Genomic DNA, 19224 nt, shown 5'->3' on the forward strand with positions numbered 1-19224 from the left:
ACACCTTTTTCCTGAATGTTTAAATTACAATAGTTTGCAAGAGAGTGATTATAAACACACAGAGGCTGTAAAAGTGGACTAGTGAGTAGACGACTTTCCTGTTCGACGTGATGACATTTAATGTCCCCGACAAAGTCCATTGAGCCACTTTTCCCGCCCACTACACCTAAAAGATGAGTAAAAGTCTTTACACAAGGACGTATAACTGATGCGTTTTATGTTGTAGAATAAAATGTAGAATAGTTTAACTACAGATGTTATTTCAAGCATTTAGCCAAAAAAAAAAAAAAAAAAAAACCCACTGACTTCAGGATGATGGGACAGGTGTCGTGACAAATTGGGTCTTCCATTGAAATCGGGTCTCCATCAACTGACAGTTAATACGTAGACCAAGTACACACAAACAATATTAACTTAAAATATGTAATTAACTGCTTACTATATAGTGCATAATACACCAAAAAAAACATTTGCCATAATAATGTAATTTCTTTGACTCAAACTTAAAACATTCATTGAACATCTTTACATCTATTAAATTCACATAAAACTGAGATATTTGGAGATTTAACACTAACAGATGATTAAAGATTGTTGAAAACGCAAACTAAAACACATTAATATTCATTATAACTTAGCTCAAGTGATATAATGTAATTTTGTAGGAAATCTAATCAGGTGTTAAAGAGAGACCCAAAAAGTTTGAACCAACGGGGTTGCTTGGGGTTCTGGTGGAGACTCAATTTCCGGTGCTGAATAGAGTTCAAAAGAAAAAAAAAAATAATAATATAAATTAATTGTAACATTAAATCTATTTACGGTCACTTTTGTTCAATTTAATAAATTCATCTCTCAATAAAAGTATTAATTTCTTAGAACTAACTCCAAACTTTTAAACTAGTGTATATACACATCTTAATAAAAAATAAATAAAACTATCAATATTTAACAACTACATATCGTATTGTCTAAATGTCAAGTTAAACATCTAATCAGTGATGTCTGATAGTTCCAGCATGGAATGCCACAATATTACACACAGAAGCGGATTACCCTTCTTGGTCTCCTATTTATTTTGCACATACTCACACCTCCAAGCTTATGAGTTTACATCACATTTCTGCAAAATTTTGCCCCATTCCAAAAAGTGCCCGAAAATATTGGAACTAGAACTAAAATGTACATCAACAAAAGCTAATTAACACTGATGTATACAGACAGCATAGTAGTTGGAAATTGATTCAAGAGACAAAATTAAATTAGAATAAATAGGAAATTACATTAATTCACAGTCAGGCAAGCAGGCAGTTTGTGTAGCATGTATGAAGGGTTGATACACGTTTGGTTTCTGTGCTCTGTATAGTAAGTGGTTGAAGGGTTTTGCTCATGGCTCAAGCTTTGTGGTCCGTTTCCTCTCAGGCTTTGCAGAGAGCCACAGCAGAGAAACGCACCTCCCCTTTCTCCCGTTCTGTAAACTCACGGCACACCCTTGCCGCATCCTAGAGAGAGATTATCAAGTCAGTTATTCAGTCACAGTAAAATGATTTATTGTTTTAAGATGCTCTAAATCTAAGGTTTTGACCGTAATAACAGTTCATAAGAGAGAACATGCTACAGTTGCCATTAACTACAAAAGGCCATTCCCAGGAAAATGTGTGCTTACCATGACGAAGCTTTCTGGTTTTGTAGGTCCATGACTCACAGGTCCATCAATTCTGCCATCTGATGTGACAAAACACCCACTTTTTCATCTCAGACATTTTAAAAGGAGTTTATACTTAAATTAAAGTCACTGGCAATGAAACAGACACACCACAATACATATCATCCACTTACCTAGCTCATAAAGCTGACCATTTACATTGACAAATGTAATGAAATGGAAATTGACTTCGTCTGCCTCTGGCTGTTAGGATAAGATAGATGGGGGGGGGGGGGGGGGACTATTTAACAAAGTAATTACTTCTAGTATTTGTGCTTTATTGTCAGTTGTTTGGTCTCGTCTTACCCGACATTCTCCTTCATCAGCAACCGCATCATGAGTTTCCTGGATGTCCTGAATAAAATTGTAACTCCATTAACTTCATTTTAAAAACACAAATCAAGTCTGCATGCATTTTAAGTCAAATCAACATGAAACGAAAGTTGCGACAGACTTTTCTTCCCTATTGTGACGTGAAACGACTTCAAGAACCAGGAGGAAAGGGGAAAAAAAAAAAAAAAAAAAAAAAAGTAGGACTTGATTTGCCTATTGGAAATTGATTGGATCGTTGTGGTTTGCTATTGCTGTGATCTCATGTAAGTGACAGATACAATAGTACCATCTACTGGTGGTATTGAATATTGCACAAAAATTAAAATAGTTACATGAACTTTGTGACATTTCTGAAGTTAATCTTTGTTTTTGGCAAAGATTGTTTTGTGTGGCTCAGCTTTTAATGAATGCTTACAATACCTTATTTTGTTCAAGTTCTTTGGCTCTTTCAGCAGCAGACATCTCTGAGGTGGCTTCCAGAAACTTCTTCAGTGCAGAGTTATTGTCTATAGACAAGGGGGCATCATGGTTAGATACCATACAGTTGATTTATAATAACATAACTGTGTTTTAGCTTTAGTGATGCATATGAAATTTGTTGCAGTATAGGGTAACATGATTAAGGAATCTGAATGTATTTGGCTTGATTTATTTAGCCAGTCAAAATTGAATACAATTAAATAAAAATACCCTTCTTTTAAAAATCAACAAGGCCATCAGCTCTATTCTGCATCAGTTATGTATGAGCAGACATTCATGGCACATGTCTCCACTGACCAAAATCAATACAGTCCTGGTTGTTGGCCACAGCATGTACCAATCCCACAGTTCCACAGGAGTTGACCACAGTTTGTTTCAGAAAATAAACACCTTTAGTGTCTTCAACAGACTGTTTAGAACGAAATTCCTCATGCTGAAAGAAAGAGGGATATGGGTTAAAAAGCTATATAATTAATATGATTCCTTCTGTGAGAGTTTAAATGTTAAAACTGTTAAAATGTTAAAATCTAAGCTAAAATGACAATTTTCATTTCTTTCCTACAATAAAACTTTTTAAATTTAACGACACCACTTGTCTTTAGGTTTACTTGTATAATATCTATTCCTCACGTGAGAAATGACCACGCCCGCGTTTACTGTAATGCTTTGTGTGCGCGCTCATGTGCGTGCGTGCGTCCGTACGTACCTGTTGCGTTAAAGGGAAGAGCAGCATCATGGCACAGCAGGGTGAGGGCACCCCTGACAAAGACTCATCCTCCAGACCCAAAACATCCACAAAACGCCAACTCGAGCCCACACCCAATTTACTCAATACCTACAGAGATACAGAAAAAATGTTTCCAAAAAAATACACTACGCCAGACCCGTTATTTCCAAATAAAATATATCTAAAATATTCTAAAATATTCAAGTTTGTAATGAAAGGAGAATTTCATTGTCGACTGTTTATAAATAATTAGTTTATATGAATTGTTGTATTACGCAAAATAACAAATTATTGCGTAAATCATGCATTTAGAAATTCTGCGTGTTATTGTTTTCATGCATAGGTGATAATGTGTGGCCCACGCCCTTTCGTTTCATATTCGGATCCATGACAGTTCCCCCAGACGCCACAGACCTGTCCAGCAGACAGTCTCATCATCATCTCATCTTATGACTCAGCGAACGTACCTTATTCAGCATCTGAAACCAATACAAACGCACAAATATGTCGGCCATAATCATACCAGAGAAAACGAAAGCATGCACAACAAACAAATTAGCTAGCGTGGCTAAATCATGAAATAGCGTTAAACCTCCGGGTTTATTTCCATCGGTTTCCACTCCATGGTAGCAGACGGTCGTGAGTGTCACTCCTCAGAGTTCTGAAAGGCGCCGCCCGAGAAAACACAAACCCGACTGAGGGAGCACGAGGATCATATATGCGACCGGTCATATTCCATTTACACAAACCGGAGGGGTGTCCGCTCAGATACACGTGCTATTTCTGTACTGCGGGCACACATATTTACCCCGTTAGTGAAACTTTTCTGTATATTTAGAGTGTCTGAAACAGTCAACGCCACACGGAAGAGAGAAAAACGGAAAAAGTTGGTTCAGATTCTCCAGCAATAGGTCGGTCCGCCATCGGCGGATTCTGGAAGCTACCAGTGTTTTCCAGCTCTGATGAATCAGTTGATTAAAAACAGAAACAATGATATTTACAGTAGATTATTTTAAAAAGTGGACAAAATATGTATTAGGTGCACTTAATGACTCGAAGCTGCGTAAATTAGAAGTAAAAGACTATAAATTCAACTATGCTCTATTCACATAACTCCACTTTGACCTGAGTGGATCAGCTGAAATTACAACTGATGACTTGCACTTTTTGATACGTTTTAAATGTCAATTTGAAGTGGGTTTACTACTGTCAATCATGTTTGTGTGTCCAATCCAGTTTACACACTCAAAGACATGAGATGCCATATTGATTGAGTTACATAATTAATAAAGGCCCTGTATGTGTGAGAGTATAGCCTACCTATTTGACATAACAAGAAGGTTTTCTGACTGAATATCGAAAAACCATATGTGGGCTATATAATGTAAAATGTCATCATCATGTTGCCCCATTTAATTACAGCTAGTTCATCCAAAAATGTAAATTCTGGCTATTTGCTCACCCTCATGATGTTCCAAACCCATATGCTTTTCTGTCTCCTGTGGACAACAAAAGATGATTTTTAAAAAAAATATCCTGCCCTTTCTTGAAAGAGAATGAGGGGGGGAAAGACCATAAAAGCATAATAGTGGTAAATAAAAGGTGTTTGCTATATTTCAAGCTTTCTGTAGTGATTTATTCACTGAAAATCTTAACAACTGCCCAGGGCTGTAGTTAGTGGTGAAAGGTGGGGGGGGCCCACAACAATTTTTAAAATACAGTGGGTACGGAAAGTATTCAGACCCCCTTAAATTTTTCACTCTTTGTTATATTGCAGCCATTTGCTAAAATCATTTAAGTTCATTTTTTTTCCCTCATTAATGTACACACACCACCCCATATTGACAGAAAAACACAGAATTGTTGACATTTTTGCAGATTTATTAAAAAAGAAAAACAAATATCACATGGTCCTAAGTATTCAGACCCTTTGCTGTGACACTCATATATTTAACTCAGGTGCTGTCCATTTCTTCTGATCATCCTTGAGATGGTTCTACACCTTCATTTGAGTCCAGCTGTGTTTGATTATACTGATTGGACTTGATTAGGAAAGCCACACACCTGTCTATATAAGACCTTACAGCTCACAGTGCATGTCAGAGCAAATGAGAATCATGAGGTCAAAGGAACTGCCTGAAGAGCTCAGAGACAGAATTGTGGCAAGGCACAGATCTGGCCAAGGTTACAAAAAAATTTCTGCTGCACTTAAGGTTCCTAAGAGCACAGTGGCCTCCATAATCCTTAAATGGAAGACGTTTGGGACGACCAGAACCCTTCCTAGAGCTGGCCGTCCGGCCAAACTGAGCTATCGGGGGAGAAGAGCCTTGGTGAGAGAAGTAAAGAAGAACCCAAAGATCACTTTGGCTGAGCTCCAGAGATGCAGTCGGGAGATGGGAGAAAGTTGTAGAAAGTCAACCATCACTGCAGCCCTCCACCAGACGGGGCTTTATGGCAGAGTGGCCCGACGGAAGCCTCTCCTCAGTGCAAGACACATGAAAGCCCGCATGGAGTTTGCTAAAGATGGTGAGAAATAAGATTCTCTGGTCTGATGAGACCAAGATAGAACTTTTTGGCCTTAATTCTAAGCGGTATGTGTGGAGAAAACCAGGCACTGCTCATCACCTGACCAATACAGTCCCAACAGTGAAGCATGGTGGTGGCAGCATCATGCTGTGGGGGTGTTTTTCAGCTGCAGGGACAGGATGACTGGTTGCAATCGAGGGAAAGATGAATGTGGCCAAGTACAGGGATATCCTGGACGAAAACCTTCTCCAGAGTGCTCAGGACCTCAGACTGGGCCAAAGGTTTACCTTCCAACAAGACAATGACCCTAAGCACACAGCTAAAATAACGAAGGAGTGGCTTCACAACAACTCCGTGACTGTTCTTGAATGGCCCAGCCAGAGCCCTGACTTAAACCCAATTGAGCATCTCTGGAGAGACCTAAAAATGGCTGTCCACCAACGTTTACCATCCAACCTGACAGAACTGGAGAGGATCTGCAAGGAGGAATGGCAGAGGATCCCAAAATCCAGCTGTGAAAAACTTGTTGCATCTTTCCCAAAAAGACTCATGGCTGTATTAGATCAAAAGGGTGCTTCTACTAAATACTGAGCAAAGGGTCTGAATACTTAGGACCATGTGATATTTCAGTTTTTCTTTTTTAATAAATCTGCAAAAGTGTCAATAAACAATGTCTGTGTTTTTCTGTCAATATGGGGTGCTGTGTGTACATTAATGAGGAAAAAAAAATGAACTTAAATGATTTTAGCAAATGGCTGCAATATAACAAAGAGTGAGAAATTTAAGGGGGTCTGAATACTTTCCGTACCCACTGTATATTTAAAAAATGTACAGGGCCCAAAGCAATGATCCATTCGCAATGATTAACAGTTTCATAACATAAAGCACATGGACAAGTTTTTATAGGCTACTTTTATGATGCTTTTGTGTCTTTTTTTTCAAGCTTGAAAGCTCCAGTCCCCCATTCACTATACTTGCATGTAAAAGGGACATGCACATTATTAAAAATTGCCTATCAAAATAGTGATTTTGGCACAGTAGGCCTAACAAAAAAACAAAACAAAAAAAACACCATGACAATGAATTTAATTTCATTCAAGCAATAAATGTTCCAGGTGATAAAAGGTACATGTGCACATGGTACTGTTATTACAGACAATGTCATAATGTGATAAAGACAGGAGTATGTTTTGCTTTTTTTACTGCTAAAAAAGGGCTGTATGTTTTAATTCCTTGCCAAGTCCTTCTAGATAGAAAACAATGCAGCTGCAGTTGTGTTTGGGCTTGAAATTTGATCTGAAGTCTTGCATGCATCCATGTGGAAATCAACAATGGGTTACTTTTCAAATCAAATGTTAGATTAGTGTAATGTGACACCCATCATTGTGTGTTTGATTAGTCTTAATATGTTGCTTGGCAAATAGTTTTTCTCTGTTTGTCTTATTAGATGGTGAGAGCACCTGGAACAGTTTGTTGACCAACAGGGTGGGGGACCATCACACCAGATTTCACAAACCATAGCCTCCTGATGCCAAAAAAAAAAAGTTTATAAGTTTGCTTAATGAATGCTTAATTAGCTTATATTCTATGTTCTTCTGTATAATGCCTGCTCCAGAAGTGATTCATTGCTTTCGTGAACACAGAAACGTTGAAATATAAGAAGAAAGCAAAAACACCACTACCCATAAGTCACAGCGATTGGCTTATTTGCCAGGGTGTGGCTCAACACATCGTAGTCAAGTTTAATCCTCCTACTACAACTTCATTCCTCATTCCTGCTGCTGCTTCGGTTTGTACTGCAGTCATCTGCTTTTAAACGGAAACTCTTCTTTCGGTAAGTGAATGAGAAATTCTAATCCTTAAACTTCCAGGACTGTACTCAAATTCTATAGAGTACACAGGTAGGATTCTATCTGTCTGCAAACATTTCCAACGTGTTTCCCATTTTAAATCCTGCTTTTAATTATTTCATAATCACATTAGCCTATGCATTAGGGAATATTCACATGTTAATGTTTGTTACTGAACTGTTATTTTGTCGCTTATAGGCTATTTCTTCAGCTTCAAACACTTTGAAGTGCGTGAATCTCAAACATGGTAAGTTATCTTATTGTTGTAATAAAAGTCTATAACATTTGTAGCATATCGTCTATTAAGTTTCAACGCCTTTATTTATGAAGATATTCAATCTTCTGTTGAGAATAGGATAAACTTTCGACAGTTCATGTGTCGACGCCCATCATAGCTGTGTATAAAAAAAACATCTCCAAGGCGCAAGATTCATGTAGGCTAAATCCATTTACTCGAGTTGTATTGCAGTAAAACACTTACTTGCAGAGCAAAACGATGCTTCTACATTATCCAACAATATAGACGACACGTTTCGGGAGTAAGTTGATTTTGTGGAAACAACTGTTGATCTAACTATCGACTACAACAAAGTTTTCACAAACAAGCGCTAATGTTAGAAAGAAACAAAATTGTTGCAATGGGGTTCAAAATATGACTCATTCGCGTGGGCTGAACGACCCAAGGGCGTTTCTGTCTGTCTCCATCTCAGTTTCTCCACTTTTCTGTCCTCTCTCTTCCTCTAATTCACCCCTGTTCCGCTGAGCCAAACTGATAGATCGTTTCCGACAACGTGGAGCATAATAATATTTCATAAACTCAGTAGGCTAATGTAATATTTAGATACTATGATATTATCTTGGTATTTGAACGTCGTACGTTACCCTACTGTCAATATGAATAGGGCACTGAATTAATACCACAGTGAGAGCTGCAGTTGCTTTGTAAATAAGTTATTTTCAGCTGTTAAAAGGGGATTGGAAAACACTTGGGCAGTAGTTGCTGTAGGTAAATTAATGTCGCTTTCATTTCCATAAATTTGGATGTCAAATGTGTGTGTTCATTCTGTTGTATGCTGAGTAACTTGACTCTTAATGACAGATCACTGAATCTTGAGTACTGGGACAAAAAAGGTATTCAGCAATATTTTGGTGCATTGCCCATTTTGTAAAATATTTAATATAAATTATCATTCACTTCAATGAATGCAAAACTACAGGATGGTTTCCACTTGACTTTCAGCTCCATCTATTGAATTGTCACCACAGTCATACAGAATCCCATGGTGTTTACAAAAAATCATATTTTACACATCACTTATGTATTAGATGCTGTGTCCATTATGTGAAATTAAAATGTTTAAAATTTTTAAACAAAAAAAGTAAAATGATCTAAAATCAATCATTATCACTGTTAAAATATCAGCACCATTAACTAAAATGTTAATATAAATAAATATATATATATATATATATATATATATATATATATATATATATATATACACATTTTATAGTTGAACTAATTTCAGGTGAAATATCTAAAAGAGGACCTTCAAGGTGAATGCTGATCTACAAATTTTGTGATAAATATCTGACAGTGTTGACAAAAGTAGGGACACAGGTGTGAACTTTAATAAAAAATAAAAAAAAAGTAGGCCTACATTTGATGGCAGGAAAGGTTGCTATCCCATGCCTTAAGAATCTGCAAGTTCTTCCTTAAATGCTTGTTTTGCACAAATTAAATCTGTAGCGCGTGATGTTGCTATCACACATCAGTATGAATCTCTTGTGTTTGGAGCTGGATTTTGGATGACTGGCTCTGGTGCTTCACATTCTTAGATAACCACAGAAAGCACTCAGGCCTGTGTTATTCAACACATTCCCGTGGCTGAGACATCAACAATATGGCTTGAGACAAACAATACATATCTTCTCTAAAACAAACAAAAAAATGTCATTTTGTTTATCTAATAAAAAGCTGTGAGTAGGAATTGGCAAGCTATAGAAACAGCTGTGTGGTAGATGGCAGCTGATTTAGACTTGACAGTTTATACACAATAGGCCTGTTCACCTTGTTTATTGGACAATTTCTGGGGACTTAAAGGGATAGTTCACCCAAAAATGAAAATTCTGTCATCATTTACTCACCCTCAAGTTGTTTCAAACCTGTATGAATTTCTTTCTCCTGCACAAAAGTAGATATTTTGAAGAATCAAAGAACCAAACAGTTGATGGACCCCATTGACTTCCATAGTATGGGAGAAAGTACTATGGAAGTCAATGGGGTGCATCATTTGTTTGGTTACCAACATTCTTCAAAATATCTTCTTTTGTGTTCAACAGAAGATAGAAATCCATACAGGTTTGAAACAACTTTAGGGTGAGTAAATAATGACAGAATTTTCATTTTTGGGTGAACTATCCCTTTAAACTTCAAATCTGTGTACTTTTTTTTTACCTACTGTTTTATGAATACTGTGAATTCAGACATGCTAGTCTTTTCACATACTGTTTTTGCCTATTATATAATAGGGAAGTATGCAATTTTGGATGCAACCTATGTCTTGTAGGATTAAATGGGTGTAAAACAATAGCTATGTAGAAGCAAATCCATTATTGATTTGCAGTATGTTCTGAGCTTCCACTGATACTGTAAGGTATAGAAAAGTGCTTTAGAGTGTAATTGTGTGCCTTGTTTTGTCAGTAGTGTGGTTGTCACCCATGGGGCTTAACTGAGATATGAACAAACCAGTGTCTGTGCTTGTATCTGTTCCTGTGACTCCTTTGATCCACAGACACGGTTGGTGTGTTGTCTGCTTTGTTCACTTATGTGAAAGATTAAAAAAGTATGTGATTTACCCAAAAGATCACATGATCAGCAAGATTTTTGGTTACATCAGTTGATGTTCTTTTCTGAAATTTTGCATAACTTCCTCAATTTGAGTTTGTAGCATCTGTTTTAGGTCACGAACATGATAGAGGTCTGAACTTCACTTTTTGAATATATAAAACAATGTTAATTTATATACTGTATGTGGTCTTGTATGAATCTTTTGTATGTCCACATCCAGTATTCTGGTGTCATTCCTCTGTCTCCTCCACACACATACTCATAGAAGATTTGTGGTAGTTGCTCAAAGTTTCCATGTGGAAAAACTACTGCATGTAAAAGTTAAATGCACAGCCTCTTAAAGAGACAGCCCTTCGGCTGCAGAGGAAATGTGGGTGTGGTCATGATTCATAGATTACTGAAGTTCCTGAAGTATACATAGTACAGAAAAGAGAACATGAATCTAAAATGTTTCTAATTGTTTTAGGCTGGCAGAGGAACAGTGAAACCCCACAGTGGATTCAATGCTAATAATGATGCTGAGGTTCTCTACAAGGCCATGAAGGGGCTCGGTGAGTTTGACTAACATTACATGCCAGTTTGACGCATTAAATATCATTACACCTTCAAATGAATGACTGTAATGGAATAACATAGTATTATATCTATATAACCAGTATAACTGCAAATTAGAATCTGTAATGCTGTAGAAGAGGAGAGATTTTATACATTTAGTGTAATTTATTATTATTTGGATAATCAAGGCTGTGTATTTAATCAATGCATTTGTATTTAGACAATAATTAGTAAGTTTTGCTTGTTTAATTAGTTTGTTTCTTATAAACAAATAATCACAGAATGTTACATCTTGGTGTATGAGATGGGTATCAGCCTTTTCATTATGTTGAAGAATAAAGTAATGGTAATCAACATTATTATTATTTTTTTATTTATTTATTTTACTCAGGCACTGATGAGGATGCTATTCTCCAGCTGTTGACAGCACGCAGTAATGCACAGCGCCAAGAAATCAAAGCTGCATTCAAAACCCTGCATGGAAAGGTAATATCATTAGTATAAATTATGTTTTAAAATAAAAATAACTCTGGACATCTTGCAGAGTTTTATTTGAATATATGCAGGGTACATAACATACATATATATATATATATATATATATATATATATATATATTTATTTATTTATTTAAATCTTAAAAATATACATACTTTTCTTCTTCCTTTCCATCTCTGTACAGGATTTGGTGGATGATTTGAAGTCAGAGCTTGGTGGGAAGTTTGAGTCTCTGATAGTAGCTCTGATGACTCCTCCCATCAAGTTTGAGGTCACATGTCTGCGGGATGCTATTAAGGTACATATCAATAACTATAATTTTTTTTTTTAATAATACTAATGTTCGTGATTGTTGACATTAACACTTGTAAAATACACTGTTATACAATTTAATTACATTTTAAAGAGAGATCAGTGTATTTCTGTACCTTGCATTTGTTGTCTTAGGGAGCAGGCACAGATGAGAAAGTGTTGACTGAGATCTTGGCATCTAGATCTGCCAATGAAATCAACGAGATCAAAAGTTTATACAAGCAAGGTAACTGTGTTGGTGTGGGTTATGTATTAAAGTCTTTGACTTCTTAGTAATCTTATTCTTAGTTATTTATACTTGTATAATATATAGCATTATTTTATTATTAATTATTGATACTTGCCAGTTATGCAATATGTGCAGTTTGTTGAATGCCGCTCTCTTTAGTGTTGATGATCTGTCTATGTGTATTATAGAGCATAATGATGACCTTGAGGAAGATGTGACTGGTGACACTGCAGGTCATTTCAAGAGGATGCTGGTTGTTTTGTTACAAGTATGCAGTTTATTAACAATCTTTTAAAAAATAAATACAAGATTTCAATTAACAATAATTTATCTGTATATGTAAATAATTATTACAGAGTAAGACTGGAAGTTTCAGTCCACTGTAAAAAGTTATAGACTTAAAGGGATAGTTCACCTAACAATGAAAATTCTGTCATCATTTACTCACCCTCAAGTTGTTCCAAACCTGTATGAATTTCTTTCTTCTGCTGAACACAAAAGAAGATATTTTGAGGAATGTTGGTAACCAAACAGTTGATGAACCCCATTGAATTCCATAGTATGGGGAAAAAAAACTGTTTAGTTATCGACATTCTTCAAAATATCTTCTTTTGTGTTCAGCAGAAGAAAGAAATTCATACAGGTTTGGAACAACTTGAAGGTGAGTAAATGATGAAAGAATCTTTATTTTTGGGTGAACTATCCCTTTAAGTGTGGTTGTTTTGTTATTAGAATTTATTTATTTGCTATTAAATGATTTATCTATAGGCCAGCAGACAGCCGGGTGTACAAGAGGGCCTCATCCAAAGTGATGCTCAGGTAAGTTTGTGTAAGTTTTGTTGGCATCAAGCCCAGGGTGTTTACACGTCAACAATGTACTAAAAACAGAAAGGTTTTTCCTTTGCTTTTTTCGCATGCAAACAACAACATTGTCAAAACGATCCCTGTTCACAAGGATCCACGAAAACGACTAAAAACGCTATTATGCACGCCAGGCCAGTAGTTGGCGATATCACTTTGTAAAGAAACACTACACACCTATAGACTGAACACGTAATACGCATGCACGTCATCATCGTTTTCACAAATTTGCATTTTTGTTGTTTACATGGAGACAATAACAGTATAATTTTCAAAAACTTGCACTTTGAAACCCGATTTCAAAAGCTTGCATTTTCAGGCTTCCAAAACGCTGTTTTTATGTAAATGAATGGCTGAAAGGAATTCAAAGTTTTCTGTTTTTAGTTGAAAACAGTGTCATGTAAACAGCCCCTAAATATTTGCAAATAAATGTTAAAAACTTGTAAAAATATTCTTTCTCTAACAAAAGTTTGGATGTTGAATAAGCATCTTTAGACTTGTTATAAAATGAGGTGAAAGGCTGCCATCTAGTGCTTGTAGTATGTAATAGCAGTTTGTCAGTCATATAAAGTTTGACTAAAGTTTGTGTGTAGGCTCTGTTTGCCGCAGGAGAACAGAAGTATGGAACTGATGAAGGCCAGTTCATCACTATACTAGGAAACCGTAGTAGTGCTCACCTTAGGAGAGGTTAGTTCAACGCATGCATGTAGTTCGTTAAATTGTTGTTTTTGTTTTTGGATATTAATTCGTTTTCTGTTAATCTGCAGTGTTTGAGGAGTATAGGAAGCTCTCAGGTTATGAGATAGAGGAGAGCATCCAGAGAGAGACCTCAGGAACCCTCCAAGAAGTACTGCTTGCTGTGGGTAAGACACGCACGCACGCACGCACACACACACACCAACTCTCTCACTCAGATATGAATCTCAATTATAGGGTTAGTTCACCCAAAAATAAAAATTCTGTCATTACTCACCCTCATGTCGTTCTACACCTACGACCTTCGTTCATCTTCAGAACACAAATTGAGATATTTTTGATGAAATCCGATGGCTCAGTGAAGCCTCTATTGAGAGCAAAGCCACTGAACCTCTCAAGATCCATAAAGGTACTAAAAACATATTTAAAACAGTTCATGTGAGTACAGTTGTTGTACCTTAATGTTACAAAGCGACGAGAATACTTTTTGTGCGCCAAAAAAACAAAATAACGACTTTTCAACAATATCTAGTGATGGCCGATTTCAAAACAATGCTTCAGAGTTTTACGAATCGAATCAGTGGATCAGAGTGCCAAAGTCACATGATTTCAGCAGTTTAGCCGTTTGATAGGAGATCTGAATCACTAATTCGAAACAAAAGATTCGTAAAGCTCAGAAGCAGTGTTTTGAAATCGGCCATCACAAGATATTGTTGAAAAGTCGTTATTTTGTTTTTTTTGGGGGGCACAAAAAGTATTTCATATTTCATGGTAGAACCACTGAACTCACATGAACTGTTTTAAATATGTTTTTAGTGCCTTTATGGATCTTGAGAGGTTTGGTGGCTTTCCTCTCAATAGAGGCTTCACTGAGCCATCAGATTTCATCAAAAATAACTTAATTTGTGTTCCGAAGATGAACGAAGGTCTTAGATGGTGTAGAATGACATGAGGGTGAGTAATAAATGACATTATTTTCATTTTTGGGTGAACCAACGGTTCTTATTAGAAAGTGCAACAAAAAAAAAAAATCCTTATTTTAACACTTTTTATAATTTTATTATAGAGGGGAAGTTAAAAAGTCTGGGTAGGGCCATGCGCAAAATGGAGAGAATCTTTTTTTTTTATTTATTTATTTTTTTTTTTTTATTATTAATCTGCCACTTTAAATCTGGATTTTTTTCTTTGTTACATTTTGTCTTTAAAATCATATTATCATATAATCATATCATATGGGAATTGGTAGAATTGGGACAGAATTGGTTTGGTTCGCTTTCACAAGGGAACATTTCAAAGCGTACCAAAATGTGATTGATATATATATATATATATATATATATATATATATATATATATATATATATATATATATATATATATATATATATATATATATAATGATTTATAATGATTTATAATGCAGTTAGAGTAGGAATCAAGGCTTTCTTCGAGACAGCATTTTTGCAATGCATAGAGAGGAGCAATTACACAACATTTTAAGATGAAGAGGCGCTCTTTGGTTTTCAACTGCGATAACTAATGTGCTCACTCACAGAATCCAACACTGCTTATATAACACATTATAATCACCTTATGAATTATGATACCACTTGCTTTCTCACTTCAACCAAACCACTCCAGAGTTCAGTTTCAATCAGGCCGAGACCACCTCGTTCAGGCGATCTTGGAGTGCAATTGCCATGTTCACATATGCCTAAACAAACCAAGCTAAGGGAGAAGACAAACCAGGTTCTGAAACAAATGCTCCAAACGAGCCAGGTGTGAAAATGCCCAGAGTCTGGGTTTTCGCTCTGTGTAGCTGTTTTATCTCTTAACACTCTCTTCTGTGCCTCATCAGTGAAGTGTGCCCGCAGTGTACCAGGTTATTTTGCGGAGAGCCTTTACAATGCCATGAAGGTGAGCCTGCGTTTCAGTATTTGAGAATAATGACAGTTCTGTTCTGCAACACAACTTGTCTCTGGGTTTATATTTATTTCTTTGATTAAAAAATTAAAAAAAGGGAAGAACAGTAAAGAATCAATTATTTTATTATCGTTGAGATACTATTAGGTTTTAGTAATTTTTTTTTTTTTTTTTTTTTAGTTATGTCTTAAGTTTTATTAATTCTTTATTTCAGGTTTAGTTTTAATTATTTTAGTAAATCAAGTTGAACTAAATAAAAATGAGAAATGTTGCTTTGGCAACAAGCTGAAAAAATAAGTTTCATTAAATAATATTTAAATAATGTTTTTTTTATTTTAAGTAACAAAATAGTTTTATGGTTTTAGTTAACTATAATAACCTTCAAAGAACTTACCTGTTGCTGTAATTCTGCTTTCATCCTGCAGGGGGCAGGCACTGATGACCAGACATTGATCCGGATCATGGTTTCCCGCAGTGAGGTGGACATGCTGGATATACGTGCTGAATTCCGCAAGAAGTTTGCAACATCTCTGCACAAAATGATTCAGGTATGCTCATGCATACAGGTGTACACCTTATAACATTTTCTTGTTCACCCAGATCAGCCAAACTGAAACTTCTGAAACTCTTTCTTTTACTGCAGGGTGATACCTCAGGTGACTACCGTAAAGCCCTGCTGCTGCTGTGTGGTGGTGATGATGCATAAGCCCTGCCGCCCTCTCTGCCTGGGTCAGATCCCATGACTCCTATCCCAGGGGCAGCTTTGTGGGATGAGGGCTCAGTTCCCTTCTGGACCCAGTTCAGGACAAATGACAAAAACACGACATTCCAAATCAATAGAAGGATCTCTTATCCAGCTGTGAAGATGCTATGCATAGCACAGATTTACTCAATTCAAATAAGCGAATTTTGGCATTCATAGTTCCTGAAATGTGTAAAAGATTTAGAGTAAAAAATAATTTTAGTAGAAGCTAAAAAAAAAAAATACATGAAACACCTTCTCTTTTCCATAATCAAAGAAAAATATAAACTTTATCTGCTTGATTTGGCCTTAACTTGAAATCTATTACAGAAAAAGAAACTCATTTCTTTTTAAAGATGAAAATTCAAGCCTTGTAAAGTTTATTATGAAAATATCTATTAACCCAGCACTTATAAAGAAGACCAAAGATTCAGGTGTACTCAATGAAGCAATATTTTTTTATGTATTGAACCATTTTTCACTTATTTATTGTTTGTATGCTCATTAACAACCTTGATATTTCAGTTTATAGCAATATAGTATAGTAACCAGTCTCATAATTGGCATTATTAGCAAGTTTATTTCACTGTTTCTGTTTAAGCTTTTTGTGTCTGTGTATGTTTTAAACTAGATTGGTGTTAGTGAAAGGAAAGGTTCACTGAGAGGTTTATTTCATCAATGTTCCACTTTTAGTGTAAACATACCGCCAGTGATCAGCACAGTGATTTAGAATTACCCACAGAAATTGAAGATTAGCAGAAAGTTTGTCCTCTTAAAGGTTATTAACGATCATTAAAAGCTGAAGAAAAAGGTGCTAATACTAAAATGTTTTAATATTTCATTGCCATAATGTTCACAATAAACATTCATGATAAAAGCAAACAGACAATCTCCTGTGTGACTAACCACATGATGGCAACTGAGTTGTTTTGTCTGTAGTCAAAAAAGCTGCACAATAAGACCTACTGAAATTGTTTTTTGATGTGTGACACTCTCAGAAAAAAAGGTACCAAAGCTGTCGCTGGGGCAGAACCTTTTCAAAAGATTCACCTTTGTACATAATTTATTTGATCAGGGTTTGAGCTAAACTCTGCAGGGCAGTGGCCCTCCAGGACCAGATTTTAGGAACCCTGACCTAAAGTGTACATATTAGTACTAAAATATACCTTTTATGTACTATTTGAAAAGGGCACCAGCCCTCTGACAGCTTTTAAAACCTTTTTTTTTTCTTTTCTTTTCTGGGAGTGTATAATTCTGGTGCAACTATCCTCTTTGAACTTGAAAGAATATCGAGTAAATCAATATCCAAAATGAAGTTGAGATTAAAATTTGCTGTTCAGGTACACAAAATAGAGATTTCAAATTGATGTTAAATTCAATTTTTTTTGTTAATTAACAAAAGGCTAAAACTTTATTTGATGCTGTAGGCTGTGTTGTATCAGTGAAAACTGATCGTGAAAAAATACTTAATTCATTGCTTGTTGTACCATGACTTCATTATTGTACCTTGCACTTCAATATTGTCCACAGGGAGGCGCTATAGTAAAAAAAAAAAAAAAAAAAAAATGAGCTGAAAGAATGCAGCCTACTGAGTGAAATAATTAAGGAATTAGATTCTTACCAGTTTGCAGCTACATTACATGTAGATATTTAAATCACCATGCCATGATTACTGTTTTTCTCGTTAGAAAATGAAATGTGCTGTAATAATGATCCTGTTGTTGTGCAAGTTTATACTGGTGAAGTAAGGATCATAATGCCACCTTTTCCCCCCTGGCTAGGTACTGTAAGATACATTTCCATTAAAATTGACATTTGGCTTGTCATTTTTCTCGGCATATTGGAGAATGTCCTGCAAGTGCAGACACGCTATATTCACACACATGTCTTCAAAGAAACGGTGGTGATAGTGATTCTTTAGTTCAGGTTGTGTATGTGTACTTCAGAGTTTGTCCACTGAATCAGTTTCATGGAACCTAGTTTTGATCATCCTTATGTATGTCACTGCCACCCTCAGCCAATATTAGAGAGGAGCAAATGTTGTGAATTCAGAGCATATCGGCCAATAGGACTGTCTGAATTCAGGGGTGGGACTATCAGGCCACCTCAAGCAACACAAAAGAACAATGAATGTTAAACCCAGCCCACCAAACAATATGTGTGTGAGTGAATGAAAATGAAGACACATGATAAATTAAGCCTGTAAAGATAAAAAAAAATCTATTACAGAAAAAGAAAGTCCTACTCATTTCTTTTTAAAGGTGAAAGTGCAATCCTTATAAAGTTTATTATGGACATATCTATTTACCCAGCACTATTATAAAGAAGCACAAAGATTCAGGTGTAAGCAATATTGTACTACCTTGACATTTTAGTATACACTTTCTGAAGAAAAGGTTGTATCTTAAAGGGTTCTTTCAGGCTCTTCATATACTGTATGGAACCTTTTATGGGTTCCCACACTCAGATAAAAAGGTACAAAAGCTGTCACTGGGGCGGTACTCTTTCAAAAGGTTCTAATATGTACCATTTAGGTACTAATATGTACACTTTTGGTACCAATACACCTTTGAGGTACTAATATGCACTCTTTAGATACAAAGGAATACCTTTTGAAAGGGTAGTGACAGCTTTTGTACCTTTTTTTCTGAGTGAATCATGGGATCATTTTACAGATTTAGTTTCAATTCATTTTATTTTGATATAATTTTATGAATTAAGCAGCTTGTGAACATACTTTATCACTAGAAAAAATATTTTTCTCCTTGTGTACAACCTTTTTAGCATAAAGGGTTCATTAAAACCCTAAGGGTTCTATATAGAACCCCACTGAACCTTTTTTTGCTATAGGTGTATAGCAATAGTAACCAGTCTCATAAAACATTTAGGCCTGGTTTCACAGACACCAGGCCTACATGTTTTATGAGACTGGTTAGATT

At 35.8% G+C, this 19224-nt stretch overlaps 2 protein-coding genes across 3 annotated transcripts; one reads left to right on the plus strand and one right to left on the minus strand.

Moving 5' to 3' along the window:
- Window positions 1–1049: 1049 nt before the first annotated feature.
- Window positions 1050–3981, minus strand: uchl1 (ubiquitin carboxyl-terminal esterase L1 (ubiquitin thiolesterase)). Of its 2 annotated transcripts, XM_051907557.1 has the most exons (9): window positions 3835–3981; window positions 3710–3721; window positions 3222–3350; window positions 2813–2948; window positions 2456–2541; window positions 2009–2056; window positions 1837–1906; window positions 1664–1722; window positions 1050–1499 (listed from the first exon to the last, which is right to left on the minus strand). In XM_051907557.1, exons 1-9 carry the CDS (start codon window positions 3865–3867, stop codon window positions 1416–1418), a joined length of 657 nt encoding a protein of 218 aa, XP_051763517.1. In that variant the 5' UTR covers window positions 3868–3981; the 3' UTR covers window positions 1050–1415. The 2 variants fall into 2 exon arrangements, with proteins under 2 accessions (XP_051763517.1, XP_051763518.1); XM_051907558.1 differs by lacking the exons at window positions 3710–3721; window positions 3835–3981 and adding an exon at window positions 3657–3698.
- A 3484-nt stretch (window positions 3982–7465) lies between these two features.
- On the plus strand, window positions 7466–17174 carry anxa5b (annexin A5b). The gene is made up of 13 exons (XM_051863527.1): window positions 7466–7602; window positions 7817–7865; window positions 10936–11020; window positions 11416–11510; window positions 11707–11820; window positions 11970–12060; window positions 12252–12331; window positions 12832–12882; window positions 13518–13611; window positions 13692–13787; window positions 15479–15537; window positions 15969–16091; window positions 16187–17174. The coding sequence occupies exons 2-13, from the start codon at window positions 7863–7865 to the stop codon at window positions 16247–16249; spliced, it is 954 nt and encodes a 317-aa protein (XP_051719487.1). The 5' UTR covers window positions 7466–7602; window positions 7817–7862; the 3' UTR covers window positions 16250–17174.
- The last annotated feature ends 2050 nt before the right edge of the window (window positions 17175–19224 follow it).

The sequence above is a fragment of the Ctenopharyngodon idella genome, chromosome 1 (genome assembly GCF_019924925.1).
Source record: "Ctenopharyngodon idella isolate HZGC_01 chromosome 1, HZGC01, whole genome shotgun sequence".
Classification (NCBI taxonomy): Eukaryota; Metazoa; Chordata; class Actinopteri; order Cypriniformes; family Xenocyprididae; genus Ctenopharyngodon; species Ctenopharyngodon idella.

What these genes read in the sequence shown, in the direction of transcription:
- uchl1 (XM_051907557.1), bottom strand. Translation starts at nt 3,867, where the DNA reads ATGGAGTGGAAACCGATGGAAATAAACCCGGAG. An exon ending in TCTTCCCTTTAACGCAACAG is followed by an intron (nt 2,949 to 3,221) that starts GTACGTACGGAC and finishes TCTTTCTTTCAG; the next exon opens with CATGAGGAATTTCGTTCTAA. An exon ending in AACCAGAAAGCTTCGTCATG is followed by an intron (nt 1,500 to 1,663) that starts GTAAGCACACAT and finishes ATCTCTCTCTAG; the next exon opens with GATGCGGCAAGGGTGTGCCG.
- anxa5b (XM_051863527.1), top strand. An exon ending in TAGTGCTCACCTTAGGAGAG is followed by an intron (nt 13,612 to 13,691) that starts GTTAGTTCAACG and finishes GTTAATCTGCAG; the next exon opens with TGTTTGAGGAGTATAGGAAG. An exon ending in AGAAGTACTGCTTGCTGTGG is followed by an intron (nt 13,788 to 15,478) that starts GTAAGACACGCA and finishes GTGCCTCATCAG; the next exon opens with TGAAGTGTGCCCGCAGTGTA.